Genomic DNA, 22,368 nt, shown 5'->3' on the forward strand with positions numbered 1-22,368 from the left:
AAGCTTATATAGCGCCTTTCATAGCGATTACATATTGTATTACAAAGCACTTAACATAATACAGATATGTATGTTTGAAAAATTAAACAGATACACTTAAATTGATAACTATATGCTTGATTAAATGGAAAATTGGTAAGGTTTTACGATGAAGAAAACTTTATTAAATAACGTTTCCCGATGGACTTCCATCTAGGGGGCGCTCCAACGGCAAATAGCAGCCCTGAAGCCGTCTTCCGAAGCACTATCCTTTGCAGAACCTTACTGGAAGTGCCGGTTAACAACGCGTTTTCAACTTACAAAGATCCCTGTATTTATCTATAATAATAAAAGGCAAAGCCCTCACTGACTGACTGACTCACTGACTGACTGACTCACTCATCACTAATTCTCCAACTTCCCGTGTAGGTGGAAGGCTGAAATTTGGCAGGCTCATTCCTTACAGCTTACTTACAAAAGTTAGGCAGGTTTCATTTCGAAATTCAAAGCGTAATGGTCATAACTGGAACATATTTTTTGTCCATACACTGTAATGGAGGAGGCGGAGTCACGTATCGCGTCATCACGCCTCCTACGTAATCACGTGAACTAAAAACAAGGAAGAGATTTACAGCACGAGTCGCACGCGGGAACGAAGGTAAATGACGTTAATTTTTGACTGTCTTTTAATACTGTGTAAGCATACATATTAACACATGTGCAATTAAACGTGTGCATTTACGGGGTGATTTCTCAGGCTTAAAAGCTCACCTTTTATCAAACGCGGGAACAAAGGTAACTGACGTTGTTCGCTGTCTTTTAATACTGTGTAACCATACATATTAACACATGTCCAATTAAACGTGTGCATTTACGGGGTGATTTCTCAGGCTTAAAAGCTCGCCTTTTACTATAAAGGTAAATGCAAAACTATTTTCAATCAGTTTATTGAAACGCTCCCGTTAAGGATTGCAATAACATATTCGCGAGATAAAAGAACGAAGTGGGGGGAAATGGAGGAAGAGCCGCAAACAGCGAAGAGCAAAAAATTAATTAAACAATTGAGAACGGAGCGAGTTAAGCATACAAGCATGTTCATAAGGGAAACAAAGCACGGTGTAAAACGTAAGTTTAAATTAAGTTTATACAAACGCTCCCGCTGCGGATTGCAATAACATATTCGCGAGATAAAACTTTAATGAGAAGACACGAGGTATAAACGAACCACACGCCGTGGCGCAACGTTAGGGGCAACAGTTTCAACCATTCTATGATCTGCTTCTCGCAACTGAAAGACGGCACATGGCGGATGTTAGCCGACTTGCTGACCGCAACGTTAGGGGCTTCAACTATGGCGCTGACGCCACATCTCAGTGCCAACATTTTGCAGACTGTACTTAAAAGACACGCCCTCCTCACTGGACAGTTAAAAACACCAATCAAACTAACGATGACATCAAGTATTACCCAATCAAAAGTAGGAAAGGAGGCATCTTCATAAAATGCGTGTGGGATGATTTGCATGAGACGCTGCTTTAAAAAAAAAATTATAAAAAAAATACGGGATAAATCCCGTCCAGTATTGATTCAAAACGGGACGCGCAATTTCATTCTCAAACGCGCCACGATTCCGTATTTTAAAGGACGGGTGGCAACCCTACAGTGCCAGGTAACCACCCATACAATCACATTGTGATTCAGACTAGGAATGCAATGAATGTAATTACCCCGATCTACATACAAGGCGAAAGTCTTGCAACATTCAAAGATGATGGTTTGGGATAAGTACACCATACAACATAAAAGAGCTTATGAAGCCTTGAACCGAAAAAAGCAAGATCTCAGAGATCGTAAAAAAAAAAAATAGGAGGTAATGTCGTTTTACTCGCTGTAGATTTTAGTCAAACATTACCAGTTATTCCACGAGGGAGACCAGCAGATGAACTCAACGCGTGTTTAAAATCCATGCTTCTCCCACGCTCGGTTATATGTCGCGTGTTCTCGGGTAGGTGCACCAAAAAATGTATACATTTAAGCATGTAATGGGCAAACAAAAAATGAGGTATACCCGAAGGCACTGCAGTAGTACTTAATGTAACTTTACTTCTTAAATGTTAATGTTTTACTGTTTAATAATTTATACGCTTCTTATATGTTGTTCAAATTCTTTTATCAAAATACCACTGACAGCGCAATGCACGATAACATGGAGTGAATACACCATACGCATCCGCCCACGGCTGCCCTGCTGTGCGCAGATAGGAGTTGATTCTACAATAAAATAAAATAAACATAAAAAGAGTAAAACAATCATCACCCATAAAGCGTGTGTGTGTGTATATATGTGTATATATATATGTTGATATGTGGATGTGTATATATATATATATATATATATGTAGATATGTATATATATGTGTATATGTATATGTATATATATGTTTATATGTGTGTGTGTGTATTTTATATATATAAAACACAGCAACACTCATAACAATGACAACACAATTACATTGACAATCATGTTACGTTATTTTTAAAATGTTTCCTTTTTTTTTCATAACCTCTTTAACACACTACTTCTCCGCTGCGAAGCGCGGGTATTTTGCTAGTTTCTTATAAAACACAGAAAACCCGCGGATAAAAATGTTTTTAAGGAATATATGTGTCAAATCAAAATAGACTTAAGCACACTTACTTGTTAATAAATGAATAAAAATCGTTACAAAGCAGTTTTCAAACGCTCACGTTGTGTACATTGGAAACCTCATTAAAAAACAAACATATTAATAACTTAAAAAATATAAAATGAAATTCAATGCAGTTTGGAAGACTGAAACATACCGATATTCTGCACAAGCTGTGAAAAAAAATCAAAGCAATCTGTGAGGTGGATCACGAGATTTTAATATGTTATTTAAACACCTCTAAGCAAGTACATTTTGGTTGACAGGTCAATCAGAAGGCTAAGACCATCCAGGGCATTTTTTTGAGCAATGCAATCAGCAATTTTAAAGGTTGTTGACTTCTTAGACAATTATGTGTCAGTTAATAATCGCATGTCTTCCCCTAGATAACTAAAATTTTTAACTTTTTTTCCATGTTTTATGACCAAGATAACAGGTAGGGAACTTTTGTATCTTCAGCACTACAAAATGGAAAAAAATGGTCATTAAGTCGAAGAGCAGATTAACATAAATGCAAACAATGAAACTCCTGCTCTGAAAAACAAATTTAGTAATTTTTATGGGGAAAAAGAAGGGTGCAAAACAGACAGACAGACAGACAGACAGACAGACAGACAGACAGACAGACAGACAGATAGATAGATAGAAGCATATTGATAAAAACAGTATTAAATTAAAGAGTGATAAAAATGCAGATATAACAGACAATAACTTTGTATAATGTTAACGTTTACCCCCCCGGGTGGAATTGAAGAGTCGCATAGTGTGGGGGGGGAACAATCTCCTCAGTCTGTCAGTGGAGCAGGATAGTGACAGCAGTCTGTCGCTGAAGCTGCTCCTCTGTCTTGAGATGATACTGTTCAGTGGATGCAGTGGATTCTCCATGATTGACAGGAGCCTGCTGAGCGCCCGTCGCTCTGCCAAGCTCAATAAGTGGAATAAGTGGAAACCCTGTGTGTTTTATTTTTGGCAGCATACTGTACATGGATCAGTGTACTGGGGAATATGTTTGATGTTTGAATATGTATGCTGTCCCACTCTTTACAGGCCTGTTTTAATTTTCTACTTCAATTTTCTCAGATTAGTGATCGGAACATGTGGTGTTCTGCTAACTGACCCTCGACCATCTAATCCCCTGTAGTCCATGCATGTCTTCTTCTTTCTCTCCTCAGAAAAACCTTTTTTCCACCATCTATTCTTTACAAGGTCAAGCATCTTATAAACCTCTCACCTTGATTTCTCTCTGGTCCATAGACCTTTCTGTGCTTCTGTATAAACCTAATTGATGCAGATTGTTATGACTTGTCTCCTTGTCAGATAAATTAGTGCCTACTGAATGTGTTACAGTTAACAATTGGCAGTTCTCATTCTATAATTTTATTCATGTTGTCTTATGTACATCACAGATTAACAGTCCCTCTGGCAATTCAACTGAAAGTTTAATTACTGTTATTTAAGTTCTGGCCTGCTGCAGCCCCCTGAAATGTCTTCTTTTAAATAAAGGACATTTCCCTTTTTCTGGTGAGATCCAATTGCGATCCCTTTTCTCTACTGTTCTCTGGCTACTGGATTATCCTATAACATTTACCCCTTGTCTCAGGCTCAGACGAGTAAGGTTAGGTTAGAATTGAGCGTATGTTACTTTTATGGTTGTGTCTTCTGACATCTGTTGTTGATATAATAAAAATGACTAAAAATATTTGTCTGTTTACACTTTCTGAAATATAATTTAAATGAAACACATTTATAGACATAAATTAATTATAAATGGTGATGTTCTTTTCATAGTATCTCAAGGCCAAAATTCCCACTTACAGCGATAGAGTAAGCTACTGTAAGTTACAAGCACGTTTCTCCCTTCACAAAATAAAGTTACTAACATGAATCTATGTCACATATTACAGTGGAACCTCGGTTCACGACCATAATTCGTTCCAAAACTCTGGTCATAAACCGATTTGGTCGTGAACCGAAGCAATTTCCCCCCATAGGATTGTATGTAAATACAATTAATCCGTTCCAGACCGTACGAACTGTATGTAAATATATATATATTTTTTTAATTTTTAAGGACAAACATAGTTAATCATACCATAGAATGCACAGCGTAATAGTAAACTAAATGTAAAAACATTGAATAACACTGAGAAAACCTTGAACAACAGAGAAAACTAACACTGCAATAGTTTGCGCTATAGTGCTAGGAACCTCAAGCTAAAAACACTTTTTTTTTTTTTTAATGAGTTTTAAGCACAGGGGAAAAAATGAACATTTGAAAAATCCATAATTTAATAAACCACCAAGAAAAGTAACATTGCAACAATGCAAGCTACAAACCAATCACTGTAAACAGAACTGAAAACAAAAACAAGCCTTCTCTACCTTATGTGTACCTCTCTCTCTCGCTCGCTCTCTCTCTCTCTCTCTCTCTCTTTTGCGAGCCTGGAGCGCCTGTGTGTGTGTGTGTGTCTCTCTAGCGCTTGTGTGTGCACGCATCTGTCTCTCTCTCTGGCGCTGCCTGTGTGTGTGCTTGGCTCGCTCTCTCTCTCTCTCCCTTTGTGTATGCGCGGCTCTCTCGCTGCCTGTGCTCTCTCTCGCACTGCCTGTGTGTGTGTCGCGTGCTCTCGCTCTCTCACTCTCTCTCTTGCTCGCTGCACAGGAAATGCACAGGGAGAGACTGAACATGTACAAACCGAAAGGGAACCTGGCTTGTTCGTATACCGAGTGTGGGGTCGTGAACCGAGGCAAAAGTTTGGCGAACTTTTTGGTCGTAAACTGATTTTGTACGTGTACCAAGACGTTCGTGAACCGAGGTTTCACTGTATAGGGTTACTAATCAAATTTACACAAGCTTTAAGTATTTATTAAAAAAATCTTGCTTCCAAAATAAAATTATTTCCTTCAATTTTTACTTAAATTTAGTCACATCGCTACCTATTATAGTGTATCCTGTAACCTGGTAGAGTGAACACTAGCTATTCTGCACCATTTCTATAATTTAAAGTGAACCACTGGCATCTGCACAATCCAAAAAGAAACAAAGGGAATTATAAATCGCTGTGAATCCAGTAAATTTAGTGGCTGTCTAATTTACTTGAAAAAGTAAATAGTCAATGGGCTTAATTTATCATGATTTTATTGCCATTGACACAACCATAAACACTGGATTACAGCAAGTCCTTTTAATGTGATTTATGTTAGTCAGCATAATGAAGAAGCATCTTACAAATTACAACTAAATTATCATTTATTTCAATTTCCCAATACCTGCTTCATTGATTGCATCTTCATATGAAAATGCTGTTGTCGTAGATTCACACAAGCTGCTTTCACTTTCAGTGACAACCTCTGCTGAAACACACAAGACAAAAACAGATTAATACAATTGATACATTTAATGTTTACTATATAAACAATAATCACTACTAAATACAACTATACTTTTAAAAGTTGTTTTTCAAAAGTCAATTTTATTTTTTCTTTCCACTGCCATCTTTTCAAAATATCTTGTTTGATTTATTGTTTCCCTTTTTGTCATCCAGAGTAGTTGTTACAGTTACTTAGAGTACCCTTAGAGTTAAACAAGCAGTTTAACATTTGATGTAGCAGTTCGCTGTCTAATCAATCCTTCTCTTTAATGTAAATATTTGAAGTATTGGATAAATCTGAAATAAAGGATTAAAAATCTTTTCATAACCAATTATGAAATAAGAAGCGGTTACTTCAATATAATGACAACTTCAATTAATATTCCAAACTAACCTTGGCAAGAAATATAATAATCAAGCATCACATCAATACATGCGCTTTAAAAGGCATTGACAGAATACACAGTATACTCTGGTTTTCTTATAGAATATACAGTGGTGTGAAAAACTATTTGCCCCCTTCCTGATTTCTTATTCTTTTGCATGTTAGTCACACAAAATGTTTCTGATCATCAAACACATTTAACCATTAGTCAAATATAACACAAGTAAACACAAAATGCAGTTTGTAAATGGTGGTTTTTATTATTTAGGGAGAAAAAAAAATCCAAACCTACATGGCCCTGTGTGAAAAAGTAATTGCCCCCTGAACCTAATAACTGGTTGGGCCACCCTTAGCAGCAATAACTGCAATCAAGCGTTTGCGATAACTTGCAATGAGTCTTTTACAGCGCTCTGGAGGAATTTTGGCCCACTCATCTTTGCAAAATTGTTGTAATTCAGCTTTATTTGAGGGTTTTCTAGCATGAACCGCCTTTTTAAGGTCATGCCATAGCATCTCAATTGGATTCAGGTCAGGACTTTGGCTAGGCCACTCCAAAGTCTTCATTTTGTTTTTCTTCAGCCATTCAGAGGTGGATTTGCTGGTGTGTTTTGGGTCATTGTCCTGTTGCAGCACCCAAGATCGCTTCAGCTTGAGTTGACGAACAGATGGCCGGACATTCTCCTTCAGGATTTTTTGGTTGACAGTAGAATTCATGGTTCCATCTATCACAGCAAGCCTTCCAGGTCCTGAAGCAGCAAAACAACCCCAGGCCATCACACTACCACCACCATATTTTACTGTTGGTATGATGTTCTTTTTCTGAAATGCTGTGCTCCTTTTACGCAAGATGTAACGGGACATTTGCCTTCCAAAAAGTTCAACTTTTGTCTCATCAGTCCACAAGGTATTTTCCCAAAAGTCTTGGCAATCATTGAGATGTTTCTTAGCAAAATTGAGACGAGCCCTAATGTTCTTTTTGCTTAACAGTGGTTTGCGTCTTGGAAATCTGCCACGCAGGCCGTTTTTGCCCAGTCTCTTTCTTATGGTGGAGTCGTGAACACTGACCTTAATTGAGGCAAGTGAGGCCTGCAGTTCTTTAGACGTTGTCCTGGGGTCTTTTGTGACCTCTCGGATGAGTCGTCTCTGCGCTCTTGGGGTAATTTTGGTCGGCCGGCCACTCCTGGGAAGGTTCACCACTGTTCCATGTTTTTGCCATTTGTGGATAATGGCTCTCACTGTGGTTCGCTGGAGTCCCAAAGCTTTAGAAATGGCTTTATAACCTTTACCAGACTGATAGATCTCAATTACTTCTGTTCTCATTTGTTCCTGAATTTCTTTGGATTTTGGCATGATGTCTAGCTTTTGAGGTGCTTTTGGTCTACTTCTCTGTGTCAGGCAGCTCCTATTTAAGTGATTTCTTGATTGAAACAGGTGTGGCAGTAATCAGGCCTGGGGGTGGCTACGGAAATTGAACTCAGGTGTGATACACCACAGTTAGGTTATTTTTTAACAAGGGGGCAATTACTTTTTCACACAGGGCCATGTAGGTTTGGATTTTTTTTCTCCCTAAATAATAAACACCATCATTTAAAAACTGCATTTTGTGTTTACTTGTGTTATATTTGACTAATGGTTAAATGTGTTTGATGATCAGAAACATTTTGTGTGACAAACATGCAAAAGAATAAGAAATCAGGAAGGGGGCAAATAGTTTTTCACACCACTGTATTGTGGTACAAAGAGCCCCAAACCCCAACACAAACACACTTAGGGCCAGTTTATACTTCACACTCAGAATATGTACACATCATAGCTGCCATGCGTTCCCAGCATTCAACTGATGCATCCTCTGAGCACGTCCTCAGAAATTAACACAACGCGTACACGAGTTGCAGTTCAAGCAAAAAGTCTGGGGGCAGTGTGATCAAGTTGGAACGTGATGTCAGAGTCTCTGTTTACTATCTACATGTGACAGAAAGCTGCTTTGTGGATCTTACAGGACCAATGTGCCTGCTTCGATGTTTGATGAATGGTTTGATGATGTGGTGAAGCAAGGTGCTGACATACAAATGCATTTGTGCTGTTTTTATATTAAAGTGCTGCATATTCCCCAATGTAATGACACAATACACTTTAAAAGTCTCACATACCATCTTCTGTGACATCATTTTTTTTTTTGTTTTTGTACCTTCGCAACAGCATCAGAATGTACGGCAGCATATTTGAGCCACAGAGAAAAAAAGGTCTATTTTGTGATTAAAGTGGAAATTTTGGCTTTTACCTCGAAATGTCCACTTTAATGTAGACCTCCGTAAACGTCATCTTAAAACCGACCCAGTTGTTAATCGCTATCTGCTTCTGGGACTTCCTTCTGAACTGACAGCAGTGGCAAGCACCAATCGCCACACAGAATACATAAAATGTATGATATTCCAACTCTCTGCACATTTAGAATCCTTAGATTTATACTTGATATCACTTTCATGATGAAATGCATTAAAGTATGTATGTTACATTTTACAGATAAAGTCATTAACTTCATTTAAATAATGAATGCTGTTAATAATTACACATGTGGGGGCGGCACGGTGGCAGAGTGGTAGCACTTGTGCCACGCCGTAGGGAATCACAACCGTGGTGTTCCCTGTCTAGAGTTTGAATGCTTTCCTGGTGGGTTTCCACAGTGTGCTTTGTTTTCCTTCTAAACACATGAAGGTTTAAGGATTTGGTGACGCTAAAATGACGCTAGTGTGTTTGTATGCTTGTATTCATCTTCAGATGAGCTGATGCCCTGTCCAGGGACTGTTTCTGTCTGTCGCCCGATGCTTCCTGGAATGGGCGCATCCGTGGACTGATGGATGTAATCATTAAACATCCTTTTCAGAGATATTGTAGCAAAGTGTCCTCAGAATTTAATGGATGTTTCAGCCAATTCACAACACAGCGAAGCCAAAGGTTTTCTTAACTGGTGGAATCTTCCAGATTTATGTAAAGTATGCACGCAAGTATAAACAGTACAACAAATGCACAGCAGTAGCATTTGCAGATGCATGCATCACATTGCGTGAGGTATAAACCCAGCCGAAGAGTCCCGGGTCCAAATAACAGTGTATTTATTACACACACTCCTCAAGAAAATCAACAAAAATGTAACACAAGCACAGGCTTCTCTCTCTCTTCCAACAATAATCTCTTCTCCTTCCAACTCCTCTCACTATTGCACTGCCCACTTCCAGTTCAGTGTTGCCTTCCTTCCTCCCAGCTCCGACTCACCTGGGTAAGGGAGTGTGGTCCCTTTTATTAAGGACCCGGGAGTACTTCTGGTGCCAGGGCCACTGCCCGATGGAAGCACTTCCAGGTCATATGTAAGTCCACTACACCAGAGAGCTTGTCTCACTGCAGCGCCCTCTTGCAGCGCCCAGTGACCGCAGCAGGGTTGTGCTGCCGGACTACATCTCCTGGCATGCCCTGCTGGTTCCCCACTGGGCACTGATATCTGGGGCCGCTACTTCCTAGCATGGTGGGGAAGTAAAAAGCCCCCAGCAATGTCTTTCCCTTGCAGAGGGCTGTCCATCCATCCCTTTTGGTCCTTCCTTCCAGGTCTGATCCTCTTCTCCTCCCTGGCCAGGATGCCTATCTGCCGGTTAGGAGCCTCCAGTCCGGGTAAAGAACCATCCCGTCTTCTGGCCAGGATGCCAGTCCAGCCCATGTGGTATCTACTATATATAAACATAGTAGGGGGTTCGCCCCCTGCTTGCTTTGCTTGCTAAAAATCTTGCATGGCGCTTTGAACATTTAAAAGCCTGTACAGTAGCTGTCCTACTCTTTGTCTTTTATTTCCGGCCCCAGGTGTGATTAAATCTCTTGGCGCAAAGTCTTGTCTCGCAGGACATGAGTTCTTGATATTTTTTAGTTTATAATTTAAAAATGGAATAAGAATCAAAAAATCTAACAACATCACAAGAAAGTTTGATAAACTGTAAAAAGAATGATATCAAACATATACATGTAGGTTTTAAAATAAGCCCGATTTAAAGCATGACAAAATATGTCACATAAAATCGTTGTTCTTTTAGGCTTAGAATTTCTATACTATATATATACTAGCTGATTACCCAGTGGCTTCGCTCACTGAGTGCAAAGGAAAAAAATAAAATGTAGTACAGTGCATCCGGAAAGTATTCACAGCGCATCACTTTTTCCACATTTTGTTATGTTACAGCCTTATTCCAAAATGGATTAAATTCATTTTTTTCCTCAGAATTCTACACACAACACCCCATAATGACAACGTGAAAAAAGTTTGAGATTTTTGCAAATTTATTAAAAATAAAAAAATTGAGAAAGCACGTGTACATAAGTATTCACAGCCTTTGCCATGAAGCTCAAAATTGAGCTCAGGTGCATCCTGTTTCCCCTGATCATCCTTGAGATGTTTCTGCAGCTTAATTGGAGTCCACCTGTGGTAAATTCAGTTGATTGGACATGATTTGGAAAGGCACACACCTGTCTATATAAGGTCCCACAGTTGACAGTTCATGTCAAGAGCACAAACCAAGCATGAAGTCAAAGGAATTGTCTGTAGACCTCCGAGACAGGATTGTCTCAAGGCACAAAACTGGGGAAGGTTACAGAAAAATTTCTGCTGCTTTGAAGGTTCCAATGAGCACAGTGGCCTCCATCATCCATAAGTGGAAGAAGTTCGAAACCACTAGGACTCTTCCTAGAGCTGGCCGGCTATCTAAACTGAGTGATCGGGGGAGAAGGGCTTTAGTCAGGGAGGTGACCAAGAACCCGATGGTCACTCTGTCAGAGCTCCAGTGGTCCTCTGTGGAGAGAGGAGAACCTTCCAGAAGGACAACCATCTCTGCAGCAGTCCACTAATCAGGCCTGTATGGTAGAGTGGCCAGACGGAAGCCACTCCTTAGTAAAAGGCACATGGCAGCCCGCCTGGAGTTTGCCAAAATGCACCTGAAGGACTCTCAGACCATGAGAAAGAAAATTCTCTGGTCTGATGAGACAAAGATTGAATTTTTTGGTGTGAATGCCAGGCGTCACGTTTGGAGGAAACCAGGCACCGTTCATCACCAGGCCAATACCATCCCTACAGTGAAGCATGGTGGTGGCAGCATCATGCTGTGGGGATGTTTTTCAGCAGCAGGGACTGGGAGACTAGTCAGGATAAAGGGAATAATGACTGCAGCAATGTACAGAGACATCCTGGATGAAAACCTGCTCCAGAGTGCTCTTGACCTCAGACTGGGGCGACGGTTCATCTTTCAGCAGGACAACGACCCTAAGCACACAGCCAAGATATCAAAGGAGTGGCTTCAGGACAACTCTGTGAATGTCCTTGAGTGGACCAGACAGAGCCCAGACTTGAATCCGACTGAACATCTCTGGAGAGATCTTAAAATGGCTGTGCACTGGCGCTTCCTATCCAGCCTGATGGACCTTGAGAGGTGCTGCAAAGAGGAATGGGCGAAACTGGCCAAAGATAGGTGTGCCAAGCTTGTGGCATCATATTCAAAAAGACTTGAGGCTGTAATTGCTGCCAAAGGTGCATCGACAAAGTATTGAGCAAAGGCTGTGAATACTTATGTACATGTGATTTCTCAGTTTTGTTATTTTTAATAAATTTGTAAAAACCTCAAGTAAACTTTTTTCACGTTGTCATTATGGGGTGTTGTATATGTGTAGAATTCTGAGGAAAAAAATGAATTTAATCCATTTTGGAATGAGGCTGTAACATAACAAAATGTGGAAAAAGTGATGCGCTGTGAATACTTATACTTAACTGTATATAAGTTACTAAACAGAAAAACATTAACATTTTAAGAAGTAAAGATACATTGAGCACTACTGGAGTGGTTTCGGGTAAACTACATTTTAAAGGCGGTATAACACAACAGGTAAGTAGTACTAACAGCAGCTAAAATGTATTTGGATCATCTCTCGGTAGTAGATCCCTTTTGAAAGGCGCTACATGACCGGTATTTTATAGAAATTACATTTTCTATGTGATCGTCCAAATTTCTGCCTAACAACCTTGCACTATGTGCCTGTGATTTAAAAGAAAAATAATTCTGATAAATGTGGACGCTGCCCTTCCATGCTTAACGGGCAGAAGGTCCAAACAATTCCCAAGTCCAACACTTTACATGAAGAGGTCTGTACATCTTCTTAGATGTAAACTCTCCATCTTCTTACAATAATTGATCACAAAAGCAACCTTGAATGTTGCGGGGTTTTAGTGACCCGAACTCACCTTAAGGGACAGTAAGTAGTTGTGCAGGGTAATTTACAAACAGAGTCCTGCTTCGATGGCACCGATTACACTCATTCACAAAGATTTCCACTCTCCCAGGAGCCAACAGGGCACTTGAAGAGTCACAAACAGTGCGAGAAGAGAGAACGCTGCCCGAAACTGCGAAGTTCTCGACCCGGCGGAGCAGCCCGACATTCCGTGCCTCCCAGTGTCTACTTTGTTCTCATGACCCCTTGCTGGTGAAGGCGGTCTCGTCTTCACATTGTTTACAGCTCGGCACAGTTAAAAAGTAGAAAGACGCAAAGCTGTTTTCCTCATCTCTTCTACTATCAAGTACTGCCAACTAAAAAAAAAGTTACAATGTGGCAGTTTCCGCGACAGTCAAATGGACGAATAAATAAAACTTCTCTGTCAGAATGCGCCTGGCGGCGGACAGCTCAGCGCTGTATTCCAGAGAGGAGGGCTAGGAGAGGCCGACGCAGGGAGCACTTATATGGGATAGATCGGCATGTTTGTGTTTACTTCTTTTTAATATCAGTAAAATAACTCTCACACAAATAATAACAATTCGTAAAGACGATACAAAAATGGCGTCCACAAACGAAGTGATTAGATTAGACAGACAGACAGACAGACAGACAGACAGACAGACAGACAGACAGACAGATAGATAGATAGATAGATAGATAGTTGGATAGTTAGATAGATAGATAGATAGATAGATAGATAGATACTTTATTAATCAGTTCCTGTATTATAATATGTTCTGTGGTCATACGTAATTTCCATATCACATGGTCATACATAATTTCCGTTTCAAACGCGAAAGGAATTTTATATGTATATATATATATATATTGTGGAGGATTGCCGGCTTTCCAGTCCGGCCCTCACCCCCAGGCCGCTAGGAGGAGCCCTCCAGACAGCATATTGGTGCCCCGAGTTCCAGCAGGGCCTCATGGACTTTGTAGTTTCTATACACAGCCCTGCTGGATACCTTGGGGGCCGCCAGGAGTCGCTGTGAAGGGCCTCATGGACTCTTGTATGCCCTATAACCCGGGAGTGCATGTCAGTCACGTGACTCAAGGAAGTGACGTGCTCCCGGGATGAAGAGGAGGACTGTTTGCCCTGACCCGGAAGGAAATGGACTTATGGGTATGGTTTGGAACCACTTCCGGGTCGGGGGCTATAAAAGGACTATGGGTAAGCCCAGACGCTGAGCTGAGCTGGGAGGAAGGTGGGCTAAGTGTCTGGGAGTGGAGGATTGTTTGGAGAATAGTTTATTGTGTTTATGAGTGTGTGGAGGAGAGTGCTTGGTGCACTACTGTATTATAATAACAAAATAAATAGTTATTATATTTTCACCTGGTCTGAAGAGTGGTACCTGAGGGTTCGAGAGGTGGACAAGCGCTTCATCTGTTACACTGGCGTAGTCGGCAGGATACTCTGGCCGTCTGGAGGCAGAGGATCTGCATTACAAATTAAATTCGTTGTGGCAGAGAACCCTAAGAAGGTCCCTCTAGTAACCGCGGAGGTGAAAACTCCACCCGCGAAGAAGAACGCTGCTATTGTGAGCCGTGACACGCAGTCAGCTGCAATGGGGAAAAGGTCTGGCAAGAAGAAGGCCAACACCAACTGGGTGAAGACCGCGACCGACGCCGAGCTGTCCTGGACTTACCTGACTGGGTGTGAGGGGGACCGGCAGCCGATAAAAGCTGAGCAAGTCCGAAGGGCACAATTGCAAGTAGGCTGCCAGCAATCGGCTGCATCAACAGCACTGAACGAATCGGGGACACAGCGGGAGAATCCGGAGGTATGTGCTGGGGCAACGCCCGATGGGCAAGGGATAGTTTATTCCTATTTTGCAGAGGCCTGCCTTCGGAAAACAACCGCTGGATCGGATACCTGCCTCGTACCGTGGCAAGATGGCCGCGATACCCAGAAGGCAAGTCGGGCTGGAAGTCGGATGGAAGCGGCCAACCCATTCGTGGGATGTCTCCACGTGACCTCGCGCAACGGCAACCAGGAAGAAGGTCAGTTGGGAGCCGTCGGTGAGGTCAATAATTCCCCAACGCGTCTGCGCTCCCTGAAGGGGAAGGGGGCGGCGAGCGAAGCAGCGCCAATTTCAAATAAAAAGAGAGAGGGGCGGGAAGTGACTGTAGTGTCTGCCGGCAAAGTTAAAAAGGCAGACCGCAGCCAGCCGCAGGAGGCTACCCGTTCCTCTAAAGACTCCAAATCCCAGGAGGCCTTGCGAAGCCCAGCAGAGCACGTGCCAGGAGTGGACGTGCTCATTGGGTCCCGGTCGGCAGGTGACCAAAATAAGGAAGTAGCCTTACTGCCGGCCGAGACAAATAACTTTCCAAACTTAGGGGAGCTCGACGAATATCTCGAGCCCCTAAATATTGTCTTCCAGGGACTAAATGAGTTAAGGAAGCGAGTGGAGGAGCTGGGAGCTGCAGCCGAAACGCCGTTGAGGGGACTGTAGGAATACCTTCGGCGGTTAGGCCGTGAAGCCCCGGCCTCGATTGATTCGGCGGTGCAGGTGAGTGAAATCTGCGCCGTATATAATAAGGGGACGCAGTGTGAATCGGAACCGCGTTTAATAAGTTGCGGTTGCCAAAGCGCTGTGTGCCCGACAGTGGAATGTGGCACGATGACGGAGTGGTCGGGAAATTGTCCGTTAGAACCGGAGCAGCGGTATCAGACGCTGCTCTGGACTAATGCGGACGTTAAGAGCCCGACCCGCGTGGAAAAGGGGTTGCCGTTGGTTACCGGAGGGGCGGAGGAAGTGCCAATCGAACCGGGGCGGCTGGATAGTGCTGTTACCTGGAGCGATGTGGTACTAATGACGCCGCCTCCAATAATACACAGGACAACGGGCGTGCAAACAGCAAAGAGGCTCTCTCTTTTCCATAGAGAGCCTCATGCTGTGCACAAGCCCCAGAAAAAGCAGGAGATCCCCGAAATAAAACGAGGGTCACCTAACAAAATAAAGAAAAGGGCAGAGAGCAGCAAAGCGGCTATAATTCCCTCCTTGGCAGAGGACACGGCGGAGCTAACCCTGACGGAGTTTCCAAGGTGTTTTAGGTCCCAAGAAGAGAGGCGACCAGGAGGACGGCGGCGGTGTTACAACTGCCATCAACCGGGCCACCTATGGCGAAGTTGTCCCCGGAGGACAGGGGAGCGGTGGGTTAACCGTTACACTGTTCCCCCAAGGTTCGCTGGGGGGTCTCGACATCGTCGCCAGGGTCCGGACGACACGTCCTCTTGGAGGAGAACGTCCCTCGCGGGGACCAACGCTCCGCCCCAGTTGGCCTCGCTGAGAGGGGGGAACTGTGGAGGATTGCCGGCTTTCCAGTCCGGCCCTCACCCCCAGGCCGCTAGGAGGAGCCCTCCGGACAGCATATTGGTGCCCCGAGTTCCAGCAGGGCCTCATGGACTTTGTAGTTTCTATACACAGCCCTGCTGGATACCTTGGGGGCCGCCAGGAGTCGCTGTGAAGGGCCTCATGGACTCTTGTATGCCCTATAACCCGGGAGTGCATGTCAGTCACGTGACTCAAGGAAGTGACATGCTCCCGGGATGAAGAGGAGGACTGCTTGCCCTGACCCGGAAGGAAATGGACTTGTGGGTTTGGTTTGGAACCACTTCCGGGTCGGGGGCTATAAAAGGACTATGGGTAAGCCCAGACGCTGAGCTGAGCTGGGAGGAAGGTGGGCTAAGTGTCTGGGAGTGGAGGATTGTTTGGAGAATAGTTTATTGTGTTTATGAGTATGTGGAGGAGAGTGCTTGGTGCACTACTGTATTATAATAACAAAATAAATAGTTATTATATTTTCACCTGGTCTGAAGAGTGGTACCTGAGGGTTCGAGAGGTGGACAAGCGCTTCATCTGTTACAATATATATATTATACATACATACATACATACATACACACACATTATATATACATATATATATATATATATATATATATATATATATACACACACACACACACAGTATATATACACACACGCACATATATACAAACACATTATATACAGTACTGTGCAAAAGTTTTAGGCAGGTGTGAAAAAATGCTGTAAACAAAGAATGCTTTCAGAAATGGAAGTGTTAATCATTTATTTTCATCAATCAACAAAATACAGTGAATGAACAAAAGAGAAATCTAAATCAAATCAATATTCGATGTAACCACCCTTTGCCTTCAAAACAGCATCAATTCTTCTAGGTACACTTGCACACAGTTTTTGAAGGAATTCAGCTGGTAGGTTGTTCCAAACATCTTGGAGAACTAACCACAGATCTTCTGTGGATGTAGGCTTCCTCACATCCTTCTGTCTCTTCATGTAACCCCAGACACACTCGATGATGTTGACATCAGGGCTCTGTGGGGGCCATACCATCACTTCCAGGACTTCTTGTTCTTCTTTACGCTGAAGATAGTCTTTAATGACTTTGGCTGTATGTTTGGGGTCGTTGTCCTGCTGCAGAATAAATTTGGGGCCAATCATATGCCTCCCTGATGGTATTGCATGATGGATAAGTATCTGCCTGTATTTCTCAGCTATTGAGAACACCATTAATCCTGACCAAATCTCCAACTCCATTTGCAGAAATGCAGCCCCAAACATTCAAGGAACCTCCATCATGCTTCACTGTTGCCTGCAGACACTCATTATTGTACTGCTCTCCAGCCCTTCGACGAACAAACTGCCTTCTGCTACAGCCAAATATTTCAAATTTTGACTCATCAGTCCAGAGCACCTGCTGCCATTTTTCTGCACCCCAGTTCCTATGTTTTCGTGCATACTTGACTTGCTTGGCCTTGTTTCCACGTCGGAGGTATGGCTTTTTGGCTGCAACTCTTCCATGAAGACCACTTCTGGCCAGACTTCTCCAGATAGTAGATAGGTGTACCTGGGTCCCACTGGTTTCTGCCAGTTCTGAGCTGATGGCACTGCTGGACATCTTCCGATTTCGAAGGGTAATAAACTTGATGTGTCTTTCATCTGCTGCACTAAGTTTCCTTGGCCGACCACTGCGTCTACGATCCTCAACGTTGCCTGTTTCTTTGTGCTTCTTCAAAAGAACTTGAACAGCACATCTTGAAACCCCAGTCTGCTCTGAAATCTTTGTTTGGGAGAGACCTTGCTGATGCAGTACAGTAATCCCTCGCTATATCGCGCTTTGCCTTTCGCGGCTTCACTCCATCGCGGATTTTATATGTAAGCATATTTAAATATATATCGCGGATTTTTCGCTGCTTCGCGGGTTTCTGCGGACAATGGGTCTTTTAATTTCTGGTACATGCTTCCTCAGTTGGTTTGCCCAGTTGATTTCATACAAGGGACGCTATTGGCAGATGGCTGAGAAGCTACCCAGCTTACTTTTATCTTTCTCTTGCGCTGAGTTTCTCTGATCCTGACGTAGGGGGATTGAGCAGGGGGGCTGTTCGCACACCTAGACGATACGGACGCTCGTCTAAAAATGCTGAAAGATTATCTTCACGTTGCTATCTTTTGTGCAGCTGCATGTCAGCTCGAAGGGCACGTATTGATTTTTGCTTGAAAAACAAACTCTCTCTCTCTCTGTCTGCTCCTGACGGAGGGGGTGTGAGCTGCCGCCTTCAACAAACAGCTTTGTGCCGCGGTGCTTCGCATACTTAAAAGGCAAACAGCCCTATTGATTTGTTTGCTTTTCTCTATCTCTGTGACATGATCTGCTCCTGACACGCACTCCTTTGATGAGGAAGATATGTTTGCATTCTTTTAATTGTGAGACAGAACTGTGATCTCTGTCTTGTCATGGAGCACAGTTTAAACTTTTGAAAAAGAGACAAATGTTTGTTTGCAGTGTTTGAATAACGTTTCTGTCTCTCTACAACCTCCTGTGTTTCTGCGCAAATCTGTGACCCAAGCATGACAATATAAAAATAACCATATAAACATATGGTTTCTACTTAGCGGATTTTCTTATTTCGCGGGTGGCTCTGGAACGCAACCCCCGCGATGGAGGAGGGATTACTGTATAACCACCTTGTGACTTGTTGCTGTGCTCAATCTTGCCATGACATGAAACTGTCTTCCACAACCTCACCTTGGTAGCAGAGTTTGGCTGTTCCTCACCCAGTTTTAAGCCTCCTACGCAGGTGTTTCTGTTTCAGTTAATGACTGTGTTTCAACCTACGTGTGACATTGATGATCATTAGCACCTGCATAGTTTGAAGGTAAAAGGTAGTAACACCAAATATTGATTTGATTTAGATTTTGCTTTTGTTCGCTCACTTTGCATTTTGTAAATTGATAACAATAATCATTATTTATATTTCTGAAAGCATTCTTTGTTTACAGCATTTTTTCACACCTGCCTAAAACTTTTGCCCAGTTCTGTATATACATACATATACACACACACATACATATATACATATATATATATATAGCAAAATACCCGCGCTTCGCAGCGGAGAAGTAGTGTGGTAAAGAGGTTTTGAAAAAGTAAAGGAAACATTTTAAAATAACGTAACATGATTGTCAATGTAATTGTGTTGTCATTGTTATGAGTGTTGCTGTCATATATATATATATATATATATATATATATATATACACACATATATTATATATATATATATATATATATACACACATATATTTTATATACATAATATATATGTGTATATATATATAAAATATGTGTGTGTATATATATATATATATATATATATAATATATGTGTATATATATAATATATGTGTGTATATATATATATATATATATATATATATATATATATGTGTATATATATATATATATATATATATATATATGACAACAACACTCATAACAATGACAACACAATTACATTGACAATCATGTTACGTTATTTTAAAAATGTTTCCTTTTTTTTTTTCATAACCTCTTTAACACACTACTTCTCCACTGCGAAGCGCGGGTATTTTGCTAGTATATACATATATATATATATATATATATATATATATATATATATATATATATATATATATATATATATATATATATATATGTGTATATATATATATATATATATATATATATATATATATATATATATATATATATATATATATATATATATATATATATATACACAGTGGTGTGAAAAACTATTTCCCCCTTCCTGATTTCTTATTCTTTTGCATGTTTGTCACACAAAATGTTTCTGATCATCAAACACTTTTAACCATTAGTCAAATATAACACAAGTAAACACAAAATGCAGTTTTTAAATGATGGTTTTTATTATTTAGGGAGAAAAAAAATCCAAACCTACATGGCCCTGTGTGAAAAAGTAATTGCCCCCTTGTTAAAAAATAACCTAACTGTGGTGTATCACACCTGAGTTCAATTTCCGTAGCCACCCCCAGGCCTGATTACTGCCACACCTGTTTCAATCAAGAAATCACTTAAATAGGAGCTGCCTGACACAGAGAAGTAGACCAAAAGCACCTCAAAAGCTAGACATCATGCCAAGATCCAAAGAAATTCAGGAACAAATGAGAACAGAAGTAATTGAGATCTATCAGTCTGGTAAAGGTTATAAAGCCATTTCTAAAGCTTTGGGACTCCAGCGAACCACAGTGAGAGCCATTATCCACAAATGGCAAAAACATGGAACAGTGGTGAACCTTCCCAGGAGTGGCCAGCCGACCAAAATTACCCCAAGAGCGCAGAGACGACTCATCCGAGAGGACACAAAAGACCCCAGGACAACGTCTAAAGAACTGCAGGCCTCACTTGCCTCAATTAAGGTCAGTGTTCACGACTCCACCATAAGAAAGAGACTGGGCAAAAACGGCCTGCATGGCAGATGTCCAAGACGCAAACCACTGTTAACCAAAAAGAACATTAGGGCTCGTCTCAATTTTGCTAAGAAACATCTCAATGATTGCCAAGACTTTTGGGAAAATACCTTGTGGACTGATGAGACAAAAGTTGAACTTTTTGGAAGGCAAATGTCCCGTTACATCTGGTGTAAAAGGAACACAGCATTTCAGAAAAAGAACATCATACCAACAGTAAAATATGGTGGTGGTAGTGTGATGGTCTGGGGTTGTTTTGCTGCTTCAGGACCTGGAAGGCTTGCTGTGATAGATGGAACCATGAATTCTACTGTCTACCAAAAAATCCTGAAGGAGAATGTCCGGCCATCTGTTCGTCAACTCAAGCTGAAGCGATCTTGGGTGCTGCAACAGGACAATGACCCAAAACACACCAGCAAATCCACCTCTGAATGGTTGAAGAAAAACAAAATGAAGACTTTGGAGTGGCCTAGTCAAAGTCCTGACCTGAATCCAATTGAGATGCTATGGCATGACCTTAAAAAGGCGGTTCATGCTAGAAAACCCTCAAATAAAGCTGAATTACAACAATTTTGCAAAGATGAGTGGGCCAAAATTCCTCCAGAGCGCTGTAAAAGACTCATTGCAAGTTATCGCAAACGCTTGATTGCAGTTATTGCTGCTAAGGGTGGCCCAACCAGTTATTAGGTTCAGGGGGCAATTACTTTTTCACACAGGGCCATGTAGGTTTGGATTTTTTGTTCTCCCTAAATAATAAAAACCACCATTTAAAAACTGCATTTTGTGTTTACTTGTGTTATATTTGACTAATGGTTAAATGTGTTTGATGATCAGAAACATTTTGTGTGACAAACATGCAAAAGAATAAGAAATCAGGAAGGGGGCAAATAGTTTTTCACACCACTTTATATATATATATATATATATATATATATATATATAATATATATATATATAATATATGTGTATATATTATATATATATATATAATATATATATATAATATATGTGTATATATTATATATATATATATATATATATATATATATATATATATAATATATGTGTATATCTATATATATAAAAATGGAATGGGTGGGTCGTCGGGTGGGCCTTTTTTTCATTCCGTCGTTTTTTCGACGTTTTGAAAATGTAGAATGATTATTTGATTTTTTTGTTTTTATTTGATCGTGTCTATGTAGCCGCCGTCGTAATAAAGTATCGCTAAAATCGTCATTTATCGTAATTTATTTTTGACGTATAACGTCGCCGTCGTCGAGGTCAGTGATACCAGTGCAAAAAATCTGCTTACGGTTGAAAGACACGCCCTACTCACTGGACAGTTAAAAACACCAATCAAACTAACGATGACATCAAGTATTACCCAATCAAAAGTAGGAAAGGAGGCATCTTCATAAAATGCGTGTGGGATGATTTGCATGAGACGCTGCTTTAAAAAAAAAAATGATAAAAAAAATACGGGATAAATCCCGTCCAGTATTGATTCAAAACGGGACGCGCAATTTCATTCTCAAACGCGGCACGATTCCGTATTTTAAAGGACGGGTGGCAACCCTACAGTGCCAGGTAACCACCCATACAATCACATTGTGATTCAGACTAGGAATGCAATGAATGTAATTACCCCGATCTACATACAAGGCGAAAGTCTTGCAACATTCAAAGATGATGGTTTGGATAAGTACACCATACAACATAAAAGAGCTTATGAAGCCTTGAACCGAAAAAAAGCAACATCTCAGAGATCGTAAAAAAAAAAATAGGAGCTAATGTCGTTTTACTCGCTGTAGATTTTAGTCAAACATTACC

General features: G+C 41.2%; 2 protein-coding genes across 3 annotated transcripts in view; both read right to left on the bottom strand.

Annotated features, from left to right (window-relative positions):
• The window catches only part of ubl7a (ubiquitin-like 7a (bone marrow stromal cell-derived)), a 1,205,533-nt gene that overhangs the window by 869,299 nt on the left and 313,866 nt on the right, over positions 1-22,368 (bottom strand). The gene's annotated exons all lie outside the window — the stretch shown is intronic.
• Positions 1-22,368, bottom strand: part of sv2 (synaptic vesicle glycoprotein 2) — a 93,909-nt gene that overhangs the window by 57,420 nt on the left and 14,121 nt on the right. The window contains exon 2 of one of the 2 annotated variants that reach the window (XM_051920798.1): positions 5,934-6,014. In XM_051920798.1, the coding sequence (XP_051776758.1) occupies positions 5,934-6,014 (81 nt within the window). Of the gene's footprint in view, positions 1-5,933; positions 6,018-22,368 lie in introns of both variants that reach the window. The other variant, XM_051920797.1, reaches the window with a different exon arrangement.

Source organism: Erpetoichthys calabaricus, chromosome 17, assembly GCF_900747795.2.
Source record: "Erpetoichthys calabaricus chromosome 17, fErpCal1.3, whole genome shotgun sequence".
Classification (NCBI taxonomy): Eukaryota; Metazoa; Chordata; class Cladistia; order Polypteriformes; family Polypteridae; genus Erpetoichthys; species Erpetoichthys calabaricus.